Source organism: Carassius gibelio, chromosome B11 (assembly GCF_023724105.1).
Source record: "Carassius gibelio isolate Cgi1373 ecotype wild population from Czech Republic chromosome B11, carGib1.2-hapl.c, whole genome shotgun sequence".
NCBI classification, from domain to species: Eukaryota; Metazoa; Chordata; class Actinopteri; order Cypriniformes; family Cyprinidae; genus Carassius; species Carassius gibelio.
Genome location: NC_068406.1, coordinates 21,550,577 through 21,578,282, shown reverse-complemented (window position 1 = coordinate 21,578,282; position 27,706 = coordinate 21,550,577). Strand labels below are relative to the sequence as shown.

Sequence of the window (27,706 nt, the reverse complement as noted above, 5' to 3'; positions counted from 1 at the left end):
AATTTTTATTTTTTAAGTTTGTTATGCTTGTATAATTTTAATACATTATATCAATTTAATACATTAAATCAAATAGTTATCTTAGCACATCAAGTTAAACTAAATGAAAAGTAGAAATGTGGACTTAAAAACTAGCTGAAATAAGTCTAAATTAATAAAATAAATAAATATTAAAATATTAAAACATTCATTATTTAATCAATGAAAATAATTTATATATGTTTTAGTTAGCTATAATAACCCTGATTGTGAGTTAACCGAGTCTCATATCATGTTCTCTTTATCTACATTTACATTATTAATATATATATATATATATATATATATATATATATATATATATATATATATATATATATATATATATATATATATTTGGAATGATTTGCATCATATTTAGTATCATATGTAGTATCTTCTACGTCCATGAGAGGGTGACAAATCTCCCCTTAATTATCATACTGGGCCAAATACAATTTAATATAAAACATCATTAGATGCGCATAAACACAAAACAAAGATCTCTGGGAAACCGGACACTCTCAGAAAGTCGATGAAGAGATGTTACACGGTGGACCTGTTTAGAGCTCGTTGACAGGGACGTGGAGTGTATTTTCCGGGTTGCGCTGGTCTGATAGAGAGAGGCAGATTCAGGGGAGGGACGCCAGCAGCAGCAGCTCCCGATCTCACTGCTCACACACACACACAGAGACAGAGGCTGACAACTGATGGTGCTGCGCCTCTGAGAAGAAGAAGAAGAAAAAACTAACTATCACTTCAACCGGGACAATTCACCTGAAATTTGAGGGAACCGCACTGGGACACTATGGAGTGAGTATAGAAACTGTTCTTCGTTTAGTGGGCAGGCCAGCGCGCGCTGGCCCTCATAATGAGTGAACGGAGCCACACCTGCAAAACATCCCAAGCTCCGCTCTTCTCTTGCAATTCATTTACAGAGAGTGTGATGCCTACCTATAGCACCTTTAACTATGTTTTATAAAAAAGGCTGTGTTTTTAATTTTAAAATGTATTTGTTAAGACGCATATCGTTACTGCTCTATTTTGCCGCGGTGTAATGTGTTCGGCACCGCGGATAACGGTATGACATCCAGCAGCATCCAGCACACATGCGCTCTGTATGCGTCCCGTGCTGACAGAAATAGGTTTCTCCTTCATGCCTTTGACACTCAGTTCAGTTGTTTACATGCCTAATTTAGAAACAGCTTGTCTCTTTTTCTTTGAGCTACTTAGTTACAAAATATGCTATCCATCTAATGTGCGTGTCTGTGTACAGTTTGTCGCGTGCTGTATTTAACCACGACTGCGATTTGAAATTAGACAGTCGGTAGTGCTGATATTGAGCACTACAGCACAATTGTGACTACACCTGCAATCAAGTAATAATAACGAGTAACTCACGGTTAAGACAGAAACCAATATATTTTTTTTTTTTTTTTTTTTTTTTTTGCATCTACAACAAAAATTGACCGAGAAGAAGCCAAAACAGTAGCTTTGCGTCTGGTCTAAAGAAGCAGTCAGCACAAAATAAAATCTGGGTCTGGAACGCTGATTAAGAATGGAATAGACTTACAGCGCTTTCCCTTCTGGGGAATCCATTCCGGGTTTTATATAAACCGCTCCGTTCATAACTGTGAATGAAACCTGTGTCATCTGTTTCCGGTTATTTTAGCGATACAGGTTACTCTCGTTATCAGAAACACACTGGTTTGTAGAGCAAGTAGTTTTTTTTATTTTTTATTACCGTTTACTGCACTTTGGTATTATTTTAGATATGTAGCCTAGCGGCTAATTAATCTGAAGTCTTGAATCCTTTTGCTTGTTATTGCAAACTGGTGTAACTATAATATTATTTCAGCTATCGGAATCATAAGCACATTTATTTGTATCGCGAATTGTTTTACCATTTATCTATAGCAGCTAATAAATCGAAAGTCTCGCACACTGAGAGAAAATACCTTGCTTCTGTGTTGCAATGTAAGGTGAAGCAAGAAATTCAGATCAAACAAAACAAAATCAAACATCTCTGCTTTCATTAGAAATAAGACAAAAGTCATTAGTTTTTTGCTAATTTGCATACTACATTGTGGATGGTCTGTTTTCTTGCACACATTTGCATACCAAACTGTTTTTTCTTTTCTTTTTTCTTTGGTGCATTTCTCTACATTCTCTAACTTTTTTAACTCATAAAAAAAAAAAAAAACTTTTCCCTTATGTAATGCATTACACTTGTTAAACTTTAGTTATGATGCCAAGGAAGTAGTGGCAGATCATTACTTCTGTATTGTGATCATCTGAGTGAAACTGATTTTCAAAAATGTTGAAAAAAAATGGGACTTGGATCTGTTCATCAGTTGTTGATTGGACGGAGGCGGAGCTTGTGGTTGGTGACATGAAAGGGCGGGGTTTAGCTTAATATATGATTGGAGAAATCTGGCATAAATAGTTAAAATAGTACAAAAATAAAACATGCATGGATAAATTGTTCAGAATAAGAGCAATAAGAAACAGAAATTTCAATTTAATGCTGTCTTTAGTGATAAGCAATGATAATGAGTAGAGATTTGAATTGATTGACTTCAGAATCTCTTTTTTTCTCACAGTGTCAGCTTAAAAAAAAAGATTTCTGTCGTCTTGATTTCTGTAAGCATGCAGTGAGCTGTATTAATATGTGAAACAGCGTAATAATCCATGCACTGAGAATCCTGTTTCCCTCTGTGAAACTGAGAGGATACATATAGCCTACATAATGACTGGGGCTTTAGCTAGAGGAGCATAGACAACTGCCTGCAGACTTAATTACTGTAATGTACTACACCAGAGAAAGCGAGAGAGATGAGGGGTGGGCTGACAGTTGCTCCTGGAATCTGAATGAAAGTCCCTGCCCATATCGGATGACACATGCCTCTCCATTAGTGACCACTGCATTCAGGGGAGGATGAAATTAGGAGCTGTTTTATTGGCGCAATGAAAATATCTTTCCTGAAATATGATCTGAGCTGCTTTTAGCCTGTAAAAATGTGGTGGTAAATGTATGGACAAACCTATTGTGTATTTTGGGGACGGCATGTTGCATTATGTCCAGAGCAGTTCTGGCAAAATTTGAGAATGCCAAAGCTGTTCATCTCTCTTTCAATAAATGCAGCGTTATTATCCTCAGGCTTCAGGGAGAAGGTTGATGGGCACATCCGTTCCTGTTGATGTTGCTTTCAAACTCAGCATGCATGCTATTTCCCCACTGTCGTCCGTGTGAAGTGCTGATTTCTGCCACATGTGCTGAGGAATGCTGGGAGGCTTCAAAGGATTCATCAGACTCCATGCCTGAGCTGAGCCCTAATGAACAAGCCTGAATCTGCTTGGTCAGGGTTCCTCGAAGATGGAGAAAACCGAGCGAGAATTGAAGCAAGTTAAAAAAGCAAAAGGGAAACCCTTCCCTACCATCTTTAAAATGAATATATCCTTTGCTCTTCACTTCCTGTCCATTTTGTTATTCTCCTTCACTCTGTTATTCACTGTTAGTGTGAAAGGAGTTTGGGGGTTATCACATTTATGGCCGACAATATAGGGTGAGGTGGTATAAATTAGACAGTGTTCTTTTCACTTCTATTCGCTGAACAGTTCATGAGCAAGTCCACAGGGTTGTGGCTGTTTCTCTGGACAGAATGGTGTTATCAAAAATCTGTGCAAAAGTCATTTAGTGTATTCTATCCTTAAAGGGACAGTTCACAGTTTCATCATTTACTCAACCTCCACTTATTCCTGTGGGAACTTCTTTCTTCAGTTGAACACAAAAGAAGATATTTTGAAGAATGTGGGTAACCAAACAGTTGACGGTAGCCATTGACTTATATGATAAGCCTATTTATTTCATACTATGGACCGGTAACTGTTTGTTTTCTCACATTCTTAACAGTGTCTTTTTATCAATTCCAGTAAGTCATGCAGGTTTGGAATGATATGAGGGTGAGTAAATGATGACAGAATTTTCTTTTTTGGTGAGCATTCCCTTTAATTTTAGTGGAGAACACAGACAGACACATGCACTGCTCGGTCTTTGGGTTAGTAGCACCAGCAGAATCTGGCCTGTCATCTCCCGCTGCTCAGCTGTGTCTGTGACCCTATTACCAGACATGATTACTGTGTTGTGACTGTGCTTCTGTCTGTGAGGCTGTCATGAGCAGCCCTGCACATGGGTTACACTTACCCTAGACATCAGTCTGAGTCTGAGTTTCTCAGTGAGATTTGTTCGTCCACCGATAGGCTGAATTCTTTTTAGACAGAACATGGGACAAATCTGTGGGAATACTAGATGATTTCAAACCTTTTAAAATATCACCTGTGAAAGCCTAGAGGCCTCCATCCTTCTCCTCTCTTCCACAAGCAGCACTAGTAAAGGTTAACCCAATAATCTCTGGGCACTGAAGTAGTTAGCCTTGACATTTAAGTGTGCCTCACTGAGTTATGGTTATTAGTTTTGAAGGGTCATTGGTAGGAGCATGGCTCATTAGGAGGATTCTGCTGCGGCTGGGATGCAGACTTAATTTGATTGAACATTTGTTATATTGTGGCATTCATTTTGTTTGGTTGATGTTAACTCTTGGAGTCTTTGGGTCATTCTCAGGAAATGATGTTATCCATTTCCCTTTATACATTTTTACAGTATGATTAAATGGACAGACACTGAACTTGGTTTTTTTAATTGGAAGTGTAAAATATGTCATTTAGTTGAGTCCATTATTTGTTATTTTTGTACTGTAATCTTTAACCTTGTTAAGTTATACCTCAGAAAAAGCCAAAGTAACTGAGCTGAAAGCAAAATGCCATCCGTTTTATATATATATATATATATATATATATATATATATATATATATATATATATATATATATATATATATATATATATATATATATATATATATTAAAAAGTGTAAGAAATTAAAGAATACCAGAATTTTTTAATCTTTTCAGATTATAGTCAAATATAGTTAAAATAAAATCCTATGTATTATTGAAAACTATATACTGTAGCATTTTATGAGTTATGGTAATTAATCAAATTATGAAAACAAATATTAGAAAACAAAATTGTGTTTATTGAAATTAACCTGAAATAAAATTATTAAATTAAAACCTTAAGCTTAGAAGTACTACGATACTAAAATAAAAAGAAATGAAAGCTCAATAGAAATATAAAAAACAATAAGAATGACAAAATTGATGTATATATGTGTGTGTGTGGGTGTCTTTTACATGTATTTTTATTATTTGTATTTTTTTATTTGTATTATATAAATAAAAATAAATAAATATATCTACACACACACACATAATGAAATGGTAAATAAATTATAATAACAATAATAGTAATTATAAATTTTCTGGCACTGGATGGACTATCAATTAATTTTTATATCCATCAGATTTGATGGAAGACAGGCAGGAAGTTGAATCCATTTTTGTAAGTAGACCACAAATGATTGATTTGGTGAGGATCTGTCTTGAATAGTCCTCTTAATGTCTCTGTGGTTGCGGGACACTCCAGCAGTCATGGGGTCTCAAAGCTGCTCTTTATGCCTCATGCTTTTTCACTGCAGGAGGACGTTTGGTCATCCACACGACCTCAAAACATCAGCTGAGAGACCTGAAATGGTCTAAGTGCTGAAACTGTTAGAAGAATGTATTCGGACCTTGTTGGCCGAGATGAGGTGCTGCTTTATTGAGTAGAAAAACATCTGTTTTAGTTCTCTAGCATGTCTGATGTCATTTCTTTAAGGTGAAAGAGATGCCTTGAATTCCTCCTTCTCTCTAGACTGTTTTCGAACAAGTGGTGCATGTCAAAAGCAGCTTAATTAGTGAAATATGTGATTAATTTAGCATCTAAAAAACCTGAAATACCTAACGAAGCAATAATGTCCTTTTATGGCCCCAGTCCTTTCAAAGTCATCATATTATTGCAGCCAGGAGAATAAAAGACAGATGTGGAATGTGGGTTTGCATGGTCTAAACCTGTTACTTAGTGTCTTTTGGTTTGTCTTACTGCTTGATGTTGTAATGTAGCAAATGTGAACATTCTCTATTCACTGTGGGCCAAGATGAATTTATTCTGTCCTGGATAGAGGGGGGTTGCTGAGGATAACTAGTGTTTGGCTGTTCATGTGATCACAAGATGTGATGCAACCTTCAGGCTAGTGACACGAGTCTCACGGGAATGTACATTTTAACTGTCAAAAACAGACTTGAATTTAGTGGTAAGTTCTTGTATTTACTTTTAGTAATAAGTAAATTATCCAGTGACAGTCCAAACAGATTATATGAAAACATCTTAATTTTACTGCTCAAAACTGAACATGATCCAAAAGTATTTTCAAGCCACATTTATACATATATCAATGTATCTGCATTAAATAACAAATATCAAACTAAGTGGCATTTTTAAGAAACATATTAAAATAGCTTAAAAATGCTTAAGAGTGTTTTAAGCAAATAATTCCTCTTTTTTAAATATAATTTTTTTTAAATAAATTAAAACTAATCAAACATTCAAATAAATGCTGTTCTCTTGGGCTTTCTATTCATGCAAGATTCCTGAAAAACATGAATCATGGTTGCCACAAATATATTAAGGTCTTCAACATTTATTAATAATACGAAAACACCAAATCAGCATATTAAAATGATTTCTGAAGACCGGAGTAATGATGCTGAAAATTCAGCTTTGCATCATAGGACTAAATTACATTTGAACATATATTCAAATAGAAAAATATACTTTTAAATTGTACAAATATTTCACAATATTACTGTTTTTACTGCATTTTTAATCAAATAAATGCAGCCTTGGTGAGCAGAAGAAAATAAAAATCTTACCAACTTTTGAATGGTAATACACTGAATAAAAAAATTGCACCAGTTATTTAAAAGTAATTGCAAAAACAAATTATTACATTTCAATGAAGTGAAGCTATAGATTTTCAGTACCGTCAATTTTATTAGTTACTTTGCTTGAAGTGTGACTCAGTGAAAAGAGCGACCTAGCTTAGCAGTTTTTGTAGCTTCCCCATCTCTGGCTCTTACATAACATTACAAGACAACCTGGACGTGCTGTTGACAGCTATTAAAGTGTTAAGCTAGTAAAGGAAATCGAATCAGCTGGCGTATGAGGCGCGCTGACCGGACTCGCTCTGAGATCATGCTGTTGTTTGTGCTAGCTGGGGCTGATAAGCATGTGACGGGAGGAAAATTAGCCAAACACATGACCCTCATTTCACAGAGGAGTGAGCCTCCGCTGCACAGAACCAGCAGCTGTAGATAGATTTAACAGAGAGAGAATAAATAATCAGTGTGAGGTGCTGGCAGTCCTGTCAGAAGCAGAAGATTATGTCATTTTATTCCTGCCAATGCTGACCTACTAACCCTGAACACTGCACTGTGGCAAACGCTCAATTTGAGTGAAAATGAAAATGAGATGAAAAGTGTTGATTGCAGCATTTCTATTTCTCATTATTAATGTTGAGTTTTATTCAGCACATGCAATCAGTGACTGAATTCTCCACTCTTGCTAATTTTCAGTGCAGATGCAGGTACGATGCAACTAAGAAATTTAGTTCACAACGGAGAAAGCTTCACTGGAGTTTTTCGAGAGTGCTTAAACTTGTGCTAAACTAATGTCAGTGATCATGTTCTTTGATGATGTAAATGTATAGGCCATTTTTGCTTACAGTTTATTCACTGTTATTCATAGCGATCTCGTTAAATACATATTCAGTCATATTTCAAATATTTTTGACATGACACCCATTTCTGGTACAAGAACGAACACAAACGATCATCTTGAATCGGACAGTTTGCATATTAATTGGGCACGTCCTGATTTTGCCAAGTCCGATGTGTTCCTAGGTCAACATATTTTGTTGACCCTGGAACAACATTTTACTCCAAAAATATATTCTTAACCATATCCCTACACCTAAACCTAACCTTAACCATGAGTAATCCCTAAAATCAGAGGAAATGATAGATGAATGACACTGATGTACAAGCACCAAACACTGATTTTAAGCATAAACTTCACAAAATCTATAAACTGGTTCTTCAAATCTGATTGGTTAATCACAATGTTGTTCCAGGGTCAACAACGATGTTGTCCCAGGAACATGTCTCACTTGGTAAAATCAGGTTAGGCATTAATTGGCACGACGCAACACAATTAGTTTACAAGGAGAGCTTCATCAAATATAATGAGTATTTGTTAGTTTTGACTGGTTATGGATTTCACTGAAGGCTATCATTTTTAAATCAAGTATAGCATTTAATATTTGTGTTGCATATTGATCTGTTTGGTTGTTTGATTAATGCTGGAGTGTGTTATGGAGACTGTCTGGATCTGGAGGTGAATTCTGCTGAGAGAGAAGTCTAGCAGACCTGCCAGACACATGCTATTGCATCTAAAATCACATGCACACATACAACTCTATAGGATTTTCAACCTGTTTTAGAACTTGCTAGATGAAAATTGTATTTCCAATCATATATTAAAGATGGTTGGGATATCTCGAATTCACTGTACAGAATGTACAAACACAGTTCAGAGAAAAAGCATGGCATAGGTTCTGTTGTTCATGTGACTTACATGTATTAGAAGCTTTAAATGTCATATTGGCTTCCATAAGGATGTTTGCATGATCACATCAGCTGCTGTGTCACCCGTTCAGGCTGTTTGTACAGGTGTTGTGTTTTATACTCATGTTGGGGGAAGGGAATGTAAGTGCGGCGGGTCGGAGAACAGCCTTCACATTCTTCTTTTCCCTGACGGCATCTCACCTCAGCTTCAAATGCTCCGTACAGGGGCCAGCGCTACAGCTGTGTCCTTCAGCAGACGGGGGTGTCAGCAGGGGTCCGTTTCACTGTCTGGAAGATCTTTAGGGCCGGGCCATTTACGAATGAAGAAATGTGTGTGTGTGTGGACAAGAAATGAGGGAATGAGTTGAATAGGGATGTTCCTGATCGGAAAACAGACTTCATTTGTCATTAGGGAGAAGGCTGGAGGATATGATCCACATGAACATGCTTCTTCAGCCATTCTCTGCTCTTCTTGGAATCAGTTGCACAAAACAAGCTTTTCAGTTTCACTCCAAAGTGGAATATTTTCTTCTCTTGCTCAATCAAACTCAGCATGAATCAGATCTCCGACTCATTTCTCAAACTTTTCCCTTCTTGCTTTGTGGGAAAGCACCATTTAAACCTGCATCTTGGCAATCATTATTATTTTTGAGACCTTTAACAGATTTCATTTCTACTGTTTTGTAGGTCTCAATCTATTTTCACAAACAGCACCAAAAACAGAAAATATTACAATAAAATCAGATTCAAGACTACAGATATCAGAGAAACTTAAACAACATACACACATTAATCATAATTGAAAGGTAATGTTCAGTCATAACTAAATAATCTGATGTTAATGTGATTTATAGTGTTTACTTTTTAATAATCACAACAATAATCTTCCATCGTGATTCTTAATTAACACTTAAAAGTCAGGGCTCTTAGAAAATGTCCCACTGGTAGTTACAGCAGCGTGGTGGCGTGTTATGATTATGTGTTATGTGCGGTTATGATCATATTGTAAACCTGATGCACTGATGTGAAGCCAGCAACTTTGTCATTTTACACTCAGTCCTCTGACTTCAGCACTAATAGCTAAAAGAGTCCAGATGCCAGAACAGGAAGCAAATCTGTCTTCTGTTTGTGACTATTGTTCTAGCAGTCTAACACATATATTCTGTGTCCTTCAGGATGTCAGAATCGGCCTCACAGCAGGAGCGGCTCCAGGCGATTGCAGTAAGTCAGATTCTCACACCACATGTTCCCCTGGAGGTCCTAATAAACCCACCTCCTGAACCCATTTCACAAATCTGAAAGTGGGTCGGAGATTTTTTACATACGAGGCTCATCGTGAAAACTGCTGATTTGGCTGCCCATGTCTAGAATTAAAGTAATCGAACAGTACTATTTTACTTCATTTAAGCATTAATTATATATATATATATATATACAGTATATAGTGAAAGTACTATATATATAGTACTTGCAATCTGTAATCTGATTACAGATAGATAGTTGGTAACGTAATCTAGGTTACTCATTTTAGGTAATGTAATCTGATTACATTTTTATCTAACTTGTTTTAAAATTATACCATTAAATGTACCATATTGATATATAAAAAAAAACATAAAATGCATTAATAGTAATATATTAAAGAACAATAATATATATATATTATATATATATATATATATATAAAAAGAACAATTATCAAATTCATCAGAGCATGTGTAATTTTAATAAAAATGTAAAAATAAACAGCCATTATTTTAAAAATTACAATTGCAGTTTAAACAGGAATATGAATAATGTTGAAAATCTTATTCATTCATTAATTCATTCAAATTCTAAAAATAAATGTAAAATGTTTATAATAATATTTTTTTAAATAATATTTTAAAATATTTCTTTAAAAATCTGGAGAAATGCTATGTTATCTGTCCACAAAAACACTGTATGTAAAAGTTCTTACTAATATATAAAAAAGGAGGGCTGTAACATTCCCTGTTCAGTTTGTTAAATGTATGCACCTTTTTTAGGCCTTACACACACATAGGTGCACACTTCACACACACACACACTCCCTGCTGGCTGGGTTCTCGGCCTCACTGATTGATGAACACATTGTTCTCAGCTCATTTCCTCTCACATATGAAGATTGTTAACACACATTATCACACATGCTTCGGTCTGAGAGCAGTGGTGTAAAACAAAAATATGTAACCCCGCAGAAAACCTTTTTTAGCCAACCTTCAACTCTAAAAGAACTATTTTCACAGAATGGATGTTGAAGAACAGGACAAGCAGTGTTTGGTACACAAACAAAAATATCCTAATAATATTTTTATTGACAGGAAAAGAGGAAAAGACAGACAGAAATTGAGAATAAGAAAAGACAACTCGAGGATGACCGACGGCAGCTTCAGCACCTCAAGGTAAAATAAAAAAAAGACGTCTGAGGCCAAAATATTTGTTCATTTACATTACCCCGAATACAGACACTGATGGATTTTATATTTCTTAACTCTTATAATCATTTGATGTCTGAAGCCCACTTATTTCCACAACATAAAAAAGTGTTGGTATAAAGTCATCCAAAATCTTTATGGTGACATTAAACATTCAAAATAATGAAATAATAATGTTGACATTCAAATTTAAAATGATGAGATATTTAATAATTATGAGATAAAAAGATCAAAATGATGGCATTATAAATCTGAAATTATAGTTACGAAAAAAAAAAAAAATAATGACATTTAACATGACATGAGAGATGAAGTCATAATTATGAGATGCTAAGTTATAATTATGACAAACCTGATCGTATGACAACTTAAAATTATAAGATCAAAATGTGACTTTTTTATGAAAATGAATTTTGTATTTAATAATTTCGACTTTTGTCAACTTAATGTAATCCAACTGTGGCTTTTTAGTGAAAAAATTGTGCATGTCATAATTATGACTTTCCATGTCAATTTAAACTTTTATCTCATAATTTTGAGTTTTATGTCATATTTTATGTTATTATGAATTAGTGTCTCATAATTTAGATTTTTTTAATCTTATTATTATTTGTCGTTATTATGACTGAACAAAGCATGTTGTTTTTTCTTATGTGGCAGAAATGTCTTTGATTTCACTCGTCCCTATTATTTCTGAATTAAACCAGGGGTCCTCAGCCTTTTTCAGGGTCAGGACCCTTTAGAGCCCAGAGGGATGTAGCAGTTCCCTGTTGTGACTGAGAGTTGTATTTTAAGCTTGTCTCATGCTAAGCTCTTGGCAGTGGGCCTCGAAATATTGGTGCAGTCTGGGCCAAGAACACCCTGTCAGACACAGGAAGGAGAATCTGCCATGGGGGGTGATGAGACATCCTGTTTGTGTGAAGAGGGAAATGCTTCACTCTGCTAAATATATGGCGTATTGTCTCTGTGGCCCTCAAGTCAGGTGTAAATTATTGTGAACTGTGGAAGGACTTTTCCCCATTTCTGTTTATGCTGTAGTTTAGAATAGACATTTTAATGTGTCTGCATATGTTTGGAATAACAGGCTACCATACTATTTACACTACATCTGTAGTGTGTAGTATGTATATAGTATGCAGGGGTGTTTGTATGCATATACGTGGATGATCTACTGCATTTGGTGAAATTCATATTCACTGGAAATACCAAAAGACTGTTTTCCACAATGCAGAGCTCTGGAATTGACTTAAAAAATATATTACATATATTATTGATTAAAAAATATAATAAAAATTACTAAATTAAAAACTACATTTAAAATGAATACATAAATTAAATAATATAAGATACTTAATACTATTTATATAATATATAACAGTATAAAAATACAAATAAAAAAAACACTGCCCATTTTCACAGTCAAGTAACCTGAAAGTGATATCAATCATTAAAACTCAAATTAACTTCTTAATAATTCACTGTTTCACAAAGTTCTTTTTTTTTTAATTGTGTAAATAATTCCGAGTATTATTTTCATTTCCTGGAAGATAATTAGACACCCCTCTCTGAATTAAACAAAGGCTGCAAAGTGACAAAAGCTAATGAAAAGAAACGTTTATGTTACATAATGTGTAGATTTACTATGAATACACACATACATGTATATATTAAGGGAAAATATGTTAGATTTATATATAAAATATTTATATTATTATAGATAATATAAATGAAATACATGTATAAATATATATACATACAAATATTTTTTCAAACCTGTGTCTAAATTAAACAGTGATGTCATATTACAACAATACTATTGATTGAAATGTTTATTATTGCATTTATTTTTTCTCACATACTACTATTTTCAAGTGCATGTTTCATAGTATACAGTGAACAATATGCTAGTATTGCATTTTGAACATAGCTTACAGTTATTATAGGAATTTTACTGTGAAATCTTACTTAGAGATTTGGTACTTTTTGGTACTCTTTGCACTTGACCACTTGACTACTCATATGGCGTAGTGAGGATGAAGACCTTTTCATTACCTGATGGGGCATACTTATAACTTATAGTGTTGTAAAAATGCTAGTAAATACATAGATTTATTTTTATTTTAAATACTTTACTCTTTAAAATCAACTTCTAGATGTCTGTTCAGTAATCTCTATAACATGACACGATTTAATTTGTGGTGCTTCTAATTATGTTATGATGTTGTCATTATGTCTTCTTGCATATCAACAACATGTTGCATGATGGGATACACTAAGCCTCGAACAGCACTCCAGAGCGTTATTTGGATTTAGTGTGTGTTCAGGGCATTGCCTTGGACAGTCTTGCACACTTACTTCCTGTCGCGCACTCGCTCTCAAGTGGCTAAGAACGCAGGTGTGTGTATTTGGACAAGGAAACAGGTTTAAATCTGGACTACATTATGACCAAGTACCAAATGTATCTTGTGTCTATCTGAGAAACATTAATGTGAAACTGATGCTTTTTTAATCAGCTACAAAAATATAATGTCTTTGCATTGTCTTCATTTGGAGGCTGCAGATATGAATATATAATTAATTGCGATTTATTTCAAATATTATTAGCATTTTGTAATTCACTTGAACAACATATCGATCATTATTGTCAGTGCTGCTCTGTGGAAGTTGGTTGTGTTTTTCTGTGTGTGTTTTTGAGGCGATCAGCTGTGGCTGAGAGACTTTGCTGCGCTGGCCAGAGATAAGATCCAAAAACTCTCCTCATTAGCAGTTTCTATGGAGCTCCCATTCAGAGTCAGCAAAATGCAGAGGGAGAGAAAAAGAGAGAGAGATGAATGGCCAGTGAAACGCTGAAGTATGGAGGGGCCTCTGAGAATCCAGAAAACACATGCTATCTGATATATGAGCAGGCTTTTGTCGATTTAAAAGATAAGGTTCATAGGGTTCTGCCTGAATACAGAACAATTCCAACCACTTGAGCTCCAAAGCTGTGCTGTTTCCGGCCTCTGGCCAAGTCGTGCTGAAGCCTGCATGTCTGTGTAATGTATATTAGCTATCATACTCATTCTTTGTCAGTATTTTGGCTCCAGAGCTTCCCTTGTTTTGATTGGCTCATCTGTAACTCCAGACTGATTAAAGGATGTCTGACCAGTGATCAGTACAGTATGTTAATGATCTGGACTGGATAGGTGTGGTTTGATTAGTGGGATGGGTTAACACAGATCACGTGACATAGGATCACAAGCAGACAAAAGTCTTTGTTTTAAGCTGTTGCGCAAAAAGCTGGATCTGTTTTACTTTGGAAAACAATGGCTCAGCCACTGGAAGCACATGGGAGCCTGTGTGCTTTGTTTTGTATTTTCGATCGCATCGTGTCAGTAAAGACGTGCTTGTGTGTGTGTGTGTGTGTGTGGTCAGTATACGCTCTCCTACAGTAGGTCTCTAGGGAGTGGGAGGTGGCAGCTCAGGCAAAAATGAAAATGGAGATGAAAGAAAACAAAGAAATAAAAGATGTGAGGTGCAACAAAAAAGTGATATGAGATTATTTGAATAACACTTATAATGATTTGATTGTTTGTTTATATAGACCAGTGATACTTAATATACCATACATCATATATATATAATTACTACTAGTACTTCAAGCTAAACCAAACGTGTGTGTGTGTGTGTGTGTGTGTGTGAATGCATATAATACACAAAACGTTTTTTTTTTTTGTTTTTTTTTTACATTTGTTATAAACTGCTTTTTGTAAAAACAATAGAATGCATGAATAAATGAATCATTTTTTTATTAATGGAACAGATAAATAAGACAATTTAAACAATATTTAAAGTATTATATATTATATACAATAAATTATATATTATATACAAAATTGAGTCCTTAAAGTAGCCTAGAGAAAACAGAGCTGGCATTCATGGACTGGTATGCATGAATCACAATATATAATGTTATATTAGCACATAAAGAATGTTATTTGACTTGTCAGAGAGGAAGAAGACAGAGGTTTGATCAGGAACAGCTGGGAGAGAGAGGCAGGAATGTCCGAGGCCTGCAGTGCATTGTGCAGTAAATGCCCAGAGCCTTTAGGAGCTGGACAGCCACCAAGTCATACAACTCGCATCCATAATGCTCAGTCTTCAAGTGTGCGCAGAATAACTTCTCTATGGTCAATGTGTGTGTGTGTGTGTGTGTGTGTGTGTGTGTTTTTTTTTTGGCTTGACTGCCTGTCATACATCCGTATATTGTGATGAAATAATCAGCATGATGTGCTGCAGAATTGTAAAATCAGCAAATATCTCAATTGAAGTGTTCTTGGATTGGTTTAGTATGGGTTACTGTAAAAGGTTTGCACAGGCACCATCATTGCCCCACCCAGAATATATTTCTCCATCCCCAAGTTTTAGAGTGACTATGCTCAGCTGCAGACTTTTAATGGCTGCTGGTAATGTGCTGGGCAGGGCAGCCTATGCATATGCACACATCTTATGTGGTTTGTGAACGGCAAACAAATTGCCATGTAGTTTAATGCTACCAGTAAGCAAACATCAAGGTCTGAGAGTCACAGGAAGTGGGTAAGATCAGTTTCAGAGAGTAAATCAGGGCAGTGCCTGGTTTGGTGCCAAGGCAGCTTTGTGCCAGCTCAACATTTAGATTTTAGTGCCAATTAGCTGAATAATTCAGGCTCTGAGAGCAAGAGCTGTGCACTATTTGGTTAGTAAAGATCTCTTGTCTCATAGGAGATCTTCAAAGGCAGGCGATAACAGATTTGAAACTCTCTAGCATCATTGTTCAACTGATGCACAAATCCCTTTAAATTGAAGAATATTTCACAGTATTTAACTTTTGATCAAATATGTAAAACATTTAGCCTTGGTGATCATAAGATACTTAATACGTGCAACATTATTGTATATCTATCTGGAATACTTTGTTCTGATTAGTCAGTTGCAGCTCAGAAACAAATTATTTCACATGTCTAAATTTTAACCCAATTGGGAGTAAATATTTTGTTTGGTGTAGAGGGCTGCATTGGGGCACATTGCATTACTTGCCACTGTTGTTTTGCTTCTTTTTAATAGAAATTAAAAATATAATACAATTCTAAACTGAACTTGTCTGCTCTGCGCCATATACAAGCTGCAGAGTATATTCTGCATATATTGGAGTATATTCTTGTTACATAAATTTAGAATTTTTTGCAGTCCAAGGCACTGAGGGAAAGATGGCTGCTGGAAGGTGCGCCCTCTGCAGGACCGGAGGAAGACGGGACCATGAAACAGCTGCGGGAAGATGAGGCCAAAACCAGAGATCTTGAGGACACCATTCTCAGGTAAACCAGCCACTCCAGTGTGATGGAGAGCTGTGTTCACATATTTTATAAAAGGAGAGTAGAAAACAGAATTCCTCTGTTTTGCAGTCCAGATGTGGTTAGACAGAAGGTCCCTAATGTGGGATCCATCAGCCTGGACTGTGTCAAATGGATCTAGTGGCCAAGGTTTTCTTTCTTATCTGATTTGTCTCAGTTTATTCCTAATGGTGAAAAATTGGCATGGGTCCTTCTGCTGGCAGAGCGGTCGGTCTGGATCTCCACTGCCTGATTAAATCTCTGCTCTGTCTGTAAGGGCCTCTGGTACAGGACTGGTATGCCAACCAATGAGTCATCCTGGTGAACAGAGGATGCCAATAAGACCTGGTGTGGAAAACACACTCAGAAAGGGGTCGTGGTGAAAAATATAAAAATATGTGAAAACAGATTTTAATTGGTGCAGATCATTATATATGTATTTACACACTGTATATATTAGTGCATTTATGTATATATGATGTACTGTATATATTTTTATGCATTGTTTTTTTTTACAATATTTTTCCCCTTACCAACAGATAAATGTGTAAATAATAAAGATAAATGGTAAAGAGCACATCCTATAATCATTTTTTGTAAATAATATATTAATTATATTATATTGAATCTTTACATAACAGTAGCCTTTTTATTAATTCATTCATGTATTAATAATACATAATATATTTTTATTTGTAAATACAATGCAAAAATTATTTATTCATTAGAATTGTAATTACATTAATACTTTCATTCAAGTATGCATTCAATTCATCATAAGTGACAATAAAGACATTTATAATGTTACAAAAGATTTCTATTTTAAGCAGCAAAAACTATTTTACATTTTTATATTATTTTACAATAATAACCCATTCAGATTTAACAAATATAGTAAGAGTTAACCTAAAATGCGCTTTATAAACTGCATGTCCGTCTTCTTTTCTTCGAGCACAGACTGGAGAGAGAGCTGGAGGAGCTAGAGACTGGTGTGTCTGCAACATCCACCAAAGAGAACCTGTCAGACGCAGTACAGGAAGTCAACATCAAGACAGTCGAAAAAACGGTGCGTTTAACCAGCAGCTCTTTCTAGCCCATAAACTTCACACCAGGGTGGGCAGCAGGGGATCCAGAGGCTTCTATTCAAAGCTTTAGTGCATGACACACAATGGGGGACCATCTCATGTCCGGCTACACAAAGGCCATCTTGATTAATGGAAGCGATGGATCTCATTGCTTACAGTGCAGAATTCAGTCTCACTCAAGCAGTGCAGGACTGACAGACTTTTGCTCTCACTGGTGCTGCATTCAGAGCGGCGACGCTGCTACAACACAAATTCTTTTCTCTGATTAGCCTTTTCTTTGGTGGTCAGTATCCTCTAAAGTACATCATATATCACTGTCTAGTGCCTGCTGGTCTCTAGCACTTACCGTTTATGTGTCAGGACTGTTGTTCAAAGTATTTTTTATTTGAATAGATTTCCACAGTAGGTAGTTGTTTTAGAGAGAAAGCTCCTTAACATTTTTCTTTTTATTTACCTCAATTTTACCTTATTTACATCATATCTCAAAGGATGAATTGTGTTCCAGTTATCTAAAAATATGAATTAAATAATAGTAATGTAAATAAGGAGAACATATGCAGATCCTTCAATTATAACAAAAAGAAAAAAAGAAAAACAAGATTTATTTTATTACTTACATTATTTATTTATATAGTAATATTTATAAATTGCAACATATTAACTATACATGATATATTCTAAAATGTAAAAGTAATAAACATAAATTAATACTTTTATTTAGCAAGAATACATCCAATTGATGAATTGTGACTTATAGTGTTACAAAAAAAATATATATATTTTTTTTTAAATAAATGCTGTTCTTTTGAACTTTCTATACATAGAAAAAAAAAAATAGTGGAAAAAGAAAAGTAATTTTTTTTATTACAGAAAAGTAATTTTTACACAATAATATAAATTAATACAATTGTTTAATTTAATAATATAATATAAGAACCATTATTAAATAGCATTGTTAAATAGCATTCTGTGATGGTGTTGGAAATTACTCTTATACCTCTTTAAGGCTAATTTCAAAGTTTTTGAAAATGTTCTTTTGGTGCAAAAATTGCACAGTTAATAATCTAACCCCCAAGAAACATAAAATAAAAATCTGAAACTGCATTTCTTATCTGATACAGTACTCTTGATGTAAACTGAAAATATAATGTTTTCATAATAACAAACTCAAATTTGACAGATGACAGTATTTGTATAATTCATATTTAATACAAACATGTAAATTTTTGATCAGTGAAATAAGATTTCTCTCTCTCTGTATGTCTTATTTTTGCAGATTGTGATGGACTCTATGACAGACTCTGTAACAGGTAACGTCATCATCTCTGACACCAGAAACACCTCTTAAAATAGCCTTTTCATGAGCAACATTTGATCAGAATTCAAAATTAGATTTTAAGAGCAGCAATTTAAAAGTTACACAGCCAAAAGATCAGTTTCTGCAGTTATTCTTGACATATTGACTGTGGTGAAGGACATTACAGTCAGTCTTCTGTCTACTGTAGTACTTCCTCCTTCCCATCATCCCTCTCTCTCCCCTATTCTACACTCTTGCACCTTATACCTTTTTATCATTCTCTGTCCTTCTGTGTCCTCGTTCATGACCCTATTAGAGGTCAAGGTTCACGTCAGCCCTCGTCTGGAGAAATCCGGAGGTGTCTCTGACATGATGAGAGCAGGTGAGTGTTGATCCAACCGTAGCTCACGCAGAGATCACACACTCTTCCTGCCGTTTTACCTTTCACCCCTTTAATTCTGAGATAAAGCTGGAAAAAGAAGCACTTAAATTGTTCTGTTTTTTCTTATTATCGATGTCATGTTCAGAACTTTGGGGTGATTCCAGTTTTTCTGAGTGAAAAGACCAAAAGCAGAAAGGTTCTTTTTTAGAACTTCTGAAAAAACCTAAAGGCTTACTTCACCCAAAAATGAAAATTCTGTCATTAATGACTCACCCTCGTGTCGTTCCAAACCTGTAAGACCTCCGCTCATCTTTGAAACAAAATTTTTTTGATGAAATCTGAGAGCTCTCTGACCCTCCCTTAGACAGCAACACATCTGAAATGTTCCCAGGTCCAGAAACGTAGCGAGGACGTCGGTAAAACAGTCACTAATCAGCAACTTTTGTCAATTGTTGTTTATGTTCAGAAGAAAGTGCACACATGCGACATGGTTCCCTCCAAAATTGAGGAAAACAGAAAAGAATTGTTGAATAAAGTTGTTATTTTCAAAAACAGTTTAAAAATATCTTAATTTGTTTTCCGAAGATGAACTGTGGTCTTGTGGGTTTGGAACGACACTAGGGGGAGTAATTAATGAAAGAATTTTCATTTTGTGGTGAAATAAACTTTTTAGAGCTATCAGAAAAAGCTTTTTAAAAGTATTAAGATTTAAATTCTGTTCATTAGTAGGGGTAGGCAAACACGTAGAAAATTGTCAATCGGTAGCGATTTTAGACTATCGTCTTTATCGCAGTTACACGGTCACGTGCTACGTGGTCACAAAAGCATATCGTTTTGCATGTGCATTGCGGTTTAAAAAACAGGTGATTTTAAGCCGTCAAAACGCTATTAGCAGCGAAATAAAACTCATTTTGCTATATGTGTGTGTTGTCAGAGAGGTGTGCGCATGTGAAGACAGTGTTCATAGAGCGCGGGAGTAGTGAACGGAGTCCAGTACTTTTGCTGCTTGGACAATTAAATAAACACACTTTTATATGTCAAAATGTGCATCTTTGGAAGTATCTTTGTAAACACAGTAGATCTTAAGTTAAAGTAAAACAGCTGAGAGAGAAAACACACATGTAACCGTATATTGGATCCAGGCAGCTCTTAAAGTGACAGCAGTCTAATTAACCCGCTGTCTGTCATTCAGAGCCTGTCCTCCAACAAAAAACGACCATAGGTCGTTTGTGCAAGCACCTTATTATGACCTATATTTACGTTTTAAAGTTAAGCGGCCTCTAGCGGGCGTAAAAATACAGTATCAGTATCGCATTGCGTCAGTCGTCATGAAATGACATATAACATCATTAACCAAACAAAACGCACGTTTTTTTAAATGCAATGTGTGGTTTTTTTACACCCATCTCACAGTAATTCATACATATTTTACTGGGTGGCTTATTCGTTCGAATGACCACACCTAACCCCACCCCTAAACCTAACCCTCAAAGAGCATTGCTTAAATTGAGCATATACATTTTACGTGCACGTCCATTCCCTGGGTTCGAACCCATGATAGCATGATTGTATATCAACGTATAACGCAATAATCTACCCATTGAGCTACACGAAACACAAATCACAGTGCAAATAAAAAATTACAAAACATTAAGATGAAAACAACCTTTTGCTGATGGGGCGCAATTGTAGTGTACGATCTGATGGGTTGCATTTCAGGGATTTGGACAAACGACCTATACGAGCGTATTGGTTGGAGGACAGGTTGCTCATTCATGTTAATCATACAACAAAAGATTGTATGCTCTTGACTAAATCACTTTTGTAATTTTAATATGACAAAATATATATTTAATTTACACAGTGAAGAATATGCAGTGTTTTTATACGTTTGATTACTTTATACAATGTATGTAGCATTTCTTATTTATTTGTTCTACTGTAGTTTATGTCCTATTGCTTGTAATTAGTTTCTTATTCATATTTAATCGCTTACTTGTCTTCAGTTAGCTTGAGTTTTTGGGGTTTTTTAGGCTAGTGTTAGTTTTTTGTGATATTAACACTGGTGACAAAAATTATGATATTTACATGGTATTAAACATTTTGATATCATAATGACCTTATCTAAAGTAAAAACAACTATATTGTGATATATATCGTTACCGTGAAATATGATATTCCTGATATTGTGAAGATTTTGATCATATCGCCCACCCCTCTGTAGTCAGATAAATGTAAAGTAGATTTATTGACAGTTGGATGAGTGTCTGTTTGGTGTATGTTTTTTTCAGGTTGCTTGGGAGGGTATATTCTTTAATTAACATTTTGTACATTAAACTTGTGGGTCTTATATATTGTCCTATAACAGTGTTTTAAACTTATTAATCCTGTACTGGTTTCATCTAATCTTGTCTTCTAATTCTCTGTTCTTTCAGCTAATGTGTGTTTGCATGTGTGTGTGTGTCTTCGTGTGTCTGCCATACACACTACATCATCCCTCACTCACATATTAAGCAGAAAAACATCTATTAGATAAAAAGCTATTTTTAGAAGTCGTACTACTAAAGGATCAGGTTACCATGGCAGCATTGCCTCAGAAATCACATCACAGCTTTGATTTACTTTTTCTGTGATAGAATTAACACAAAACAATATATGTGACCCTGGACCACAAAACTAGTCTTAAAGCTGCAGTAGGTAACTTTTGTACTTTTTTACGTATTTGTTAAACCTGTCATTATGTCCTGACAGTAGAATATGAGACAGATAATCTGTGAAAAAATCAAGCTCCTCTGGCTCCTCCCAGTGGTCCTATTGCCATTTGCAGAAATTCGCCGCTCCCAGTAAAAAATAACCAATCAGAGCTGCGGTCCGTAACTTTTTTATGTGTTCAAAATGTACAAAATGTATATAATAAGCGAGTACACCATGAATCCATTTTCCAAACCGTGTTTTTAGCTTGTCCTGAATCACTAGGGTGCACCTATAATAAGTGTTTATATTCTGACTATTTTAGATTGCTTCGGGGATACCGCGGCGGAGTAACCCAGTACCTTTGTGATTCTTCATAGACATAAACAGAGAGAAGTAGCTCCGGCTACAATGTTCTTCCACAAGACGCAAGCAGTTCTGTTTATTAACCGCTAGAGCATCAAAAGTTACCTACCGCAGCTTTAAGTGTCAGTTTTTCAAAAAAATTGACCACAAATGGAAAATACCCTTGGCCGAGATACAACTATTTGGAAATCTGGAATCTGAGGGTGCAAAAGAATCTAAATACTGAGAAAATTGCCTTTAAATTTGTCCAAATGAAGTTCTTAGTAATGCATATTACTTATCAAAAATGAAGTTTTTATATATTTACAGTAGGAAATGTACAAAATATCTTCATGGAACACGATCTTTACTTGATATCCTAATGATTTTGCCATAAAACTTGGCATAAAACATAAGACTTTTGTGGTCCAGGGTCACATACACACACACACACACACACATATATATATGGTACATACTATATTATGCTTTTTTAATATATAATGAATTACTATGTTCAGATTTTTTTTTAGGTTCTTGTTTTATTTAAAGTTACAGTTATTTCTAAACACTAATTTAGATAATTCATCATATATTACATTAGAACAGAAAAAAAACACCATGTAGTCATCAGTCATACTATCTGTCTTTCCACACCTCACTCTGTATTACTATTATCATAGAGCTCACCAGACAGTCTCTTAAAATCACACTTTACCAGCTTCATAGAAGAAAGCAACTGGCCTAAACAGTGTGTGTATGTGTGTGTTTAGTGACTTTATGTGAGTGTGACCGTGCGTCATTGCAGGATGGTAATGTGTTCTTTCATTGGCCCTGCAGCGATGTACTCCGTAGAGATCACAGTTGAGAAGGACCTGGTGACTGGCGAGACTAAAGTCCTGTCCACTAACACACTGCTCCCCAAAGACCTCTTGCAGCAGGGTGTCAAGGTCTATGAGGATGAACAGAAAGGTGGCTGGCGATAGAGCAGACGCACGTGGCTTTGCTAGATATGCTTGCTTTACGAGAAGTGTACATTATATAAAACACATTAATGAGGAAAAATGTTCTGAACATCAGCCGTAGTTGTCTTATTTGACAAAACTAGATGTTTATGTCGTTTTGGTTTATTTAAGGACAATTAACCCCAAAAATCCATGTTTTTCCAAACCCATATGATTTTTTTCCGTACACAAAATGTACAACATAGGCTTACTGAAAATAACATGTCTCTACCTGTAGTTTCCAGTTAAAATTAATAGTATTGGCAGTAAAACATTAAAACACCTTTAGTCCTTTTCCCACAAATTATGTTTTTAGGCAGATTATCGATTAATATAATTGAAATAATATAAACGTAATCCATATTTGATAATAATAAGTTAAAAAAATAAGTTTTTTTATTATATTTAAAAATATTAATTAGTGTTTAATGCCTTCATTTGATTACCACTGTTTTTTATAATTGATATTTATTAAATCATAAATCCTGAAAAATGAAAACAGACACTGAATTAATGAAAACATAGATCCATTCATAGTACCCTTAGTGTTGTAAAAATTTTAACAAATTAAATTCAGTTGAATATACATGCTTCCTGATTATTAAAATGTAATTAAACCTTAAAAATATAATCAATTCGGGGAAAATAAGTTTCAGAATTTAAATTTTATTTTACCAATATAATGTAATGCAATAAATAAATAAATAAAAGAAAGAGAGTAATAATTTAAATGTTAAAAAGATGATTTTAGGAAAAACTCCTGATATATATATTAAAAGATTTCATAAGGCCCTATATGTTGTGATCTCAAATCTCTTTTACCAAAGTGCATTATTTGTGAACTAAAACATTTGCATCACATGATCAGCTAAATTGGCATGTATTGTTTTCTAACATATTTAACTTTCTTGGTAGTTTATTTAGGACAGCATTGCAGTTACAATGTTGAGCACTCACAGTAAAAGGGCTCACAGAAACTAAAATGGCATGGATGCATCAGTAAATTCATTTTTATCTCATGTTTGCTTAGTATCACTTAGGGTTAGATGATATGTCCTTTTTAAGAGTAAGTTGATGCAATAGAGCATTAAACTTTTAGCGCCACTAATAAGTGTCGTACCACAACCAACTAATGTAATAAACCCCTGGCATTTTCACATTCATCTTTTTCACATAAATCTGAACACTTGTAGTGCCAATCACTGGACATTTCATCTGGAAAGTATTGCAAAACGTGCAGGAATCAACATAATATCATTTTGCAGAAAAAGCAGCCACAGGCACATTTTTACATTGAGTCTTGATTGAAAATTGATAATAAGTCATGGTACTTTTTTGTTCTTTTTGAAGCTTGATGGCCAATGTATGAATTCATTGTTATTGTATGGAAAAGAGTAGCTTGGTCATTCATCTAAACATCTCTTTCAGACTGGATGGGTTTGGAACAACATGAAGATCTTGTATTTGTCAGTTTTACTTGATTTAACATCAGAAGCTGGTCACTTCTCGAAAAGGAAGAGGTTAATTGAGCATGGCTTTAGATGCAGGGTAACCACAAATCCCTTATTTTTGTTGACTTTTATTGTTATTTTCTGTCAGAGAACGAAATACCCTGTTGTGCGTTAAACCCTCAGTTGGTCACCCTGCAACTTGACTGCTAGTTTTGGGCATGTTGCTGCCAAGCTTAGCCATGAGCCTCCTGGCTGACTTTTCTCTCTTCCCAGTGGTGTTACACAATGAAACTATAAATTTAGCACATATATTAAATATATTCTCCAAAGGTTTACAGATTATTAAAATACTTGTTTCACTGATACTGCATCTGTTTGTACTGCTAACGCCTCTAGCTGCTAATGCTAACACCAGTAGCACTGCTTTCTTCCTGCTCTGTTTACTCCGCTTGCCACACTTTCCTTGTGTTTGATCCCTTAGTCAAGTGAGCACTTTTAGCAAGTGAAGTGCACTTGATGCACAACTTTAAAAGACAATGCTAACAGTAGTCATTGACTGGGCACAGTTTGCTTTCTATGCGTTTTGTCAGTGGCTAGAATGATTATGTGTGCCAAATGTGCTTCAGTGTAGGTTAGAAGTTTGCTTTAACACTATAAAAAGGATTTATAGGCATTTTCAAGTATGGTGTCAGTGCTGTTTATTTAGGGTGACCATATTCCTTTTTTTTCAAAAACATGTCCTGGCAGGGATTTCTAAATTGCTTAAAATGTCCAGGGTTTTAGTTTTTTTTTCTTTCTATTGTTTTTCATACTTGCTGAAGGTAATGACTGAAAAGTGAAGTGACCAATAGCATGCAGGCATTGTACGCAATCGACCAATCGTAGCTTGCAAGAGTGCGGGAATTACAGAAAACGGCCAAAACAATGCAAATACATGTACATATAATGCATGGGGACCGTAGAAAAATGGTCAGTGGGAAAACAAAGTCAAACTTGGACATTTTAGGCCATTCGGAAATAAATACAAAATAAGTAAATAAAGGATGTAAAAATGGATGTATGGTCATCCTATGTTTATTATAATCTACAAGATTGCAAGATGTTTTTTTTTATGTTTTTAAAAAAAATACATGTTCAGCTTTGGTTTCAAAGAGATATCGGTCATAACTTGCAAAGAAAAATAGAGCAGACACTGAACATGGATAAAGCTTTCTATTGCTTTTGTGTCGACCACCCGAATTTGCGCACAACATCAAATTAAGTATACTTTGAAAGGCTACACGTTCTGCTCTAGTGTATGTGTACAAAAAATAAAGTATACTTGGGGCTTTTCAGTCTTAGAGTGATAGTTCACCTTCAGTTGCTTGTCCCCATTGACTTTGATAGTATAAGAAAAAACACTATGTAAGTTAATAAAAACCAAAAACTGAAGGTGAACTATCGCAGTCAGTCAGGGAAAGGTCTTTTCTGACTCAGTCTATCTTGTTTTTCTCTATGCAGTGGTGCATGAGGTGCGCAGTGTGGATGGTGCAGTAACCAATGGTGTTCACCAGCTCAGCTCTTCAGAGGTGGAAGAGCTCCTCCACAAGGCTGATGAGGTGACCATGAGCGAGAGCAGCAAGACTACACCGAGACTGGAGCGAGGGCAGGCCGAGAAGGTGGAGAAGGTAGAGAAGGACGTAGTCCCAGCCGCAGCCCCCATAAAGGAGATCACGGGTGTAGAAGCCAAACCTGCAGTCCCTCAGACAGAAGTGGGCGGAGCCAGTGCGGAGAACCCGGTCACAATGGTTTTCATGGGCTACCAGAGCGTTGAGGACGAGGATGAAACAAAGAAGGTTTTGGGGATGGAGAGCACGACTGTGAAGGCTGAAGTGGTGCTCATCGAGGATGGAAATGCCAAGGCCGCCACCGGTGATGCCAAGCAGGAACAGGCGCCCCCTAACGGCAGCTCAGCAGAGCCACCAAAGGCTGAAGAGGCGGCAGGCGAGTCGGGGCAGCCAGAAGGAGGCACTGCGGAGGTCAAGAGCAAAGAGAAACAACCCTGCAAGTGCTGCACCATCATGTGAGCCCAAACACAGACTTTACTGATGAAATGCAACAACATACAGAGAGAACAACAGCAAGGCTGAGAGGAATAAACGTTCAGTATCTTTTGATAAAAGCGGTTGTTTCTTTAATTGATTTTTACCTGTTTTACATTTTGTATATTACTTTTTTCTCTCTTGATCCTCTCTAACCTCATTTACATTTTATGTTTTTTTTTTTTTTTTTTTGTGGCTGGAATGAATTGTGTCATATGCGCTCCTGTGAGAGAAGGATCAAGATTTGACCCTTTAACTGAAATGAACTGATCAAACCCCTTTAATCAGCATTTCCTTTTCAAATGTATTATTTTTACCTTTCCATATGGAAGATTCAAATATTTCCCATAATTGTATAACATATATAATTTTTAAAAGCCTGTTTATTTTGAGTTCTCTTTTTGTAGAGCATCCATTGTGTGCACTGCAAAGTATTTTCACTTTCACATCAAAAGGAAAGATTGAAGAAAATGATGGATCTCAGCATTGTGCGCTGCACTGTATTTATTACTGACCAAGCTGTGAGAAATATTGCAATTATTTTAATAGGAATAAAACCTGTGGGACTGACAGAGCACACTCTGATTGTTTTAACCCATCATAGTCTTAAAGGAATGTTCTGGACAATTCAAGCTGAGCTACTGATTAATACAGAAAATAGTTTGACTCATCCCCTCAGTTTGCAATGAAAAAAAATATGTTATTATTATTAACACATTAATTGTTCCTTACAAAAAAGAAATGTGTTTCTGGGGCTGTAAAGTTTGGGGTCTGTATTTTTAAATGCTTTTGAAAGACATTTCTTATGCTTATCAAGGATGCATTTATTAGATAAAAAATAAGAAACTTTTCTTTTTATTATCAGTGTTAAAACAATCAAGCTGCTTGATATTTTTGTGGACACCTTTCACTATTGTTTCAGGATTC

General features: G+C 35.3%; 1 protein-coding gene across 2 annotated transcripts; it reads left to right on the top strand.

Annotated features, from left to right (window-relative positions):
• The first annotated feature begins 502 nt into the window (after positions 1–502).
• On the top strand, positions 503–27,353 carry LOC127968594 (paralemmin-1). 2 transcript variants are annotated; one of them, XM_052569892.1, is made up of 9 exons: positions 503–831; positions 9,815–9,860; positions 10,982–11,062; positions 16,301–16,428; positions 17,401–17,509; positions 18,805–18,838; positions 19,142–19,207; positions 23,084–23,215; positions 26,199–27,353. In XM_052569892.1, exons 1-9 carry the CDS (start codon positions 827–829, stop codon positions 26,762–26,764), a joined length of 1,167 nt encoding a protein of 388 aa, XP_052425852.1. In that variant the 5' UTR covers positions 503–826; the 3' UTR covers positions 26,765–27,353. The 2 variants fall into 2 exon arrangements, with proteins under 2 accessions (XP_052425852.1, XP_052425853.1); XM_052569893.1 differs by lacking the exons at positions 19,142–19,207; positions 23,084–23,215 and having other exon boundaries at positions 508–831.
• Positions 27,354–27,706: the final 353 nt, after the last annotated feature.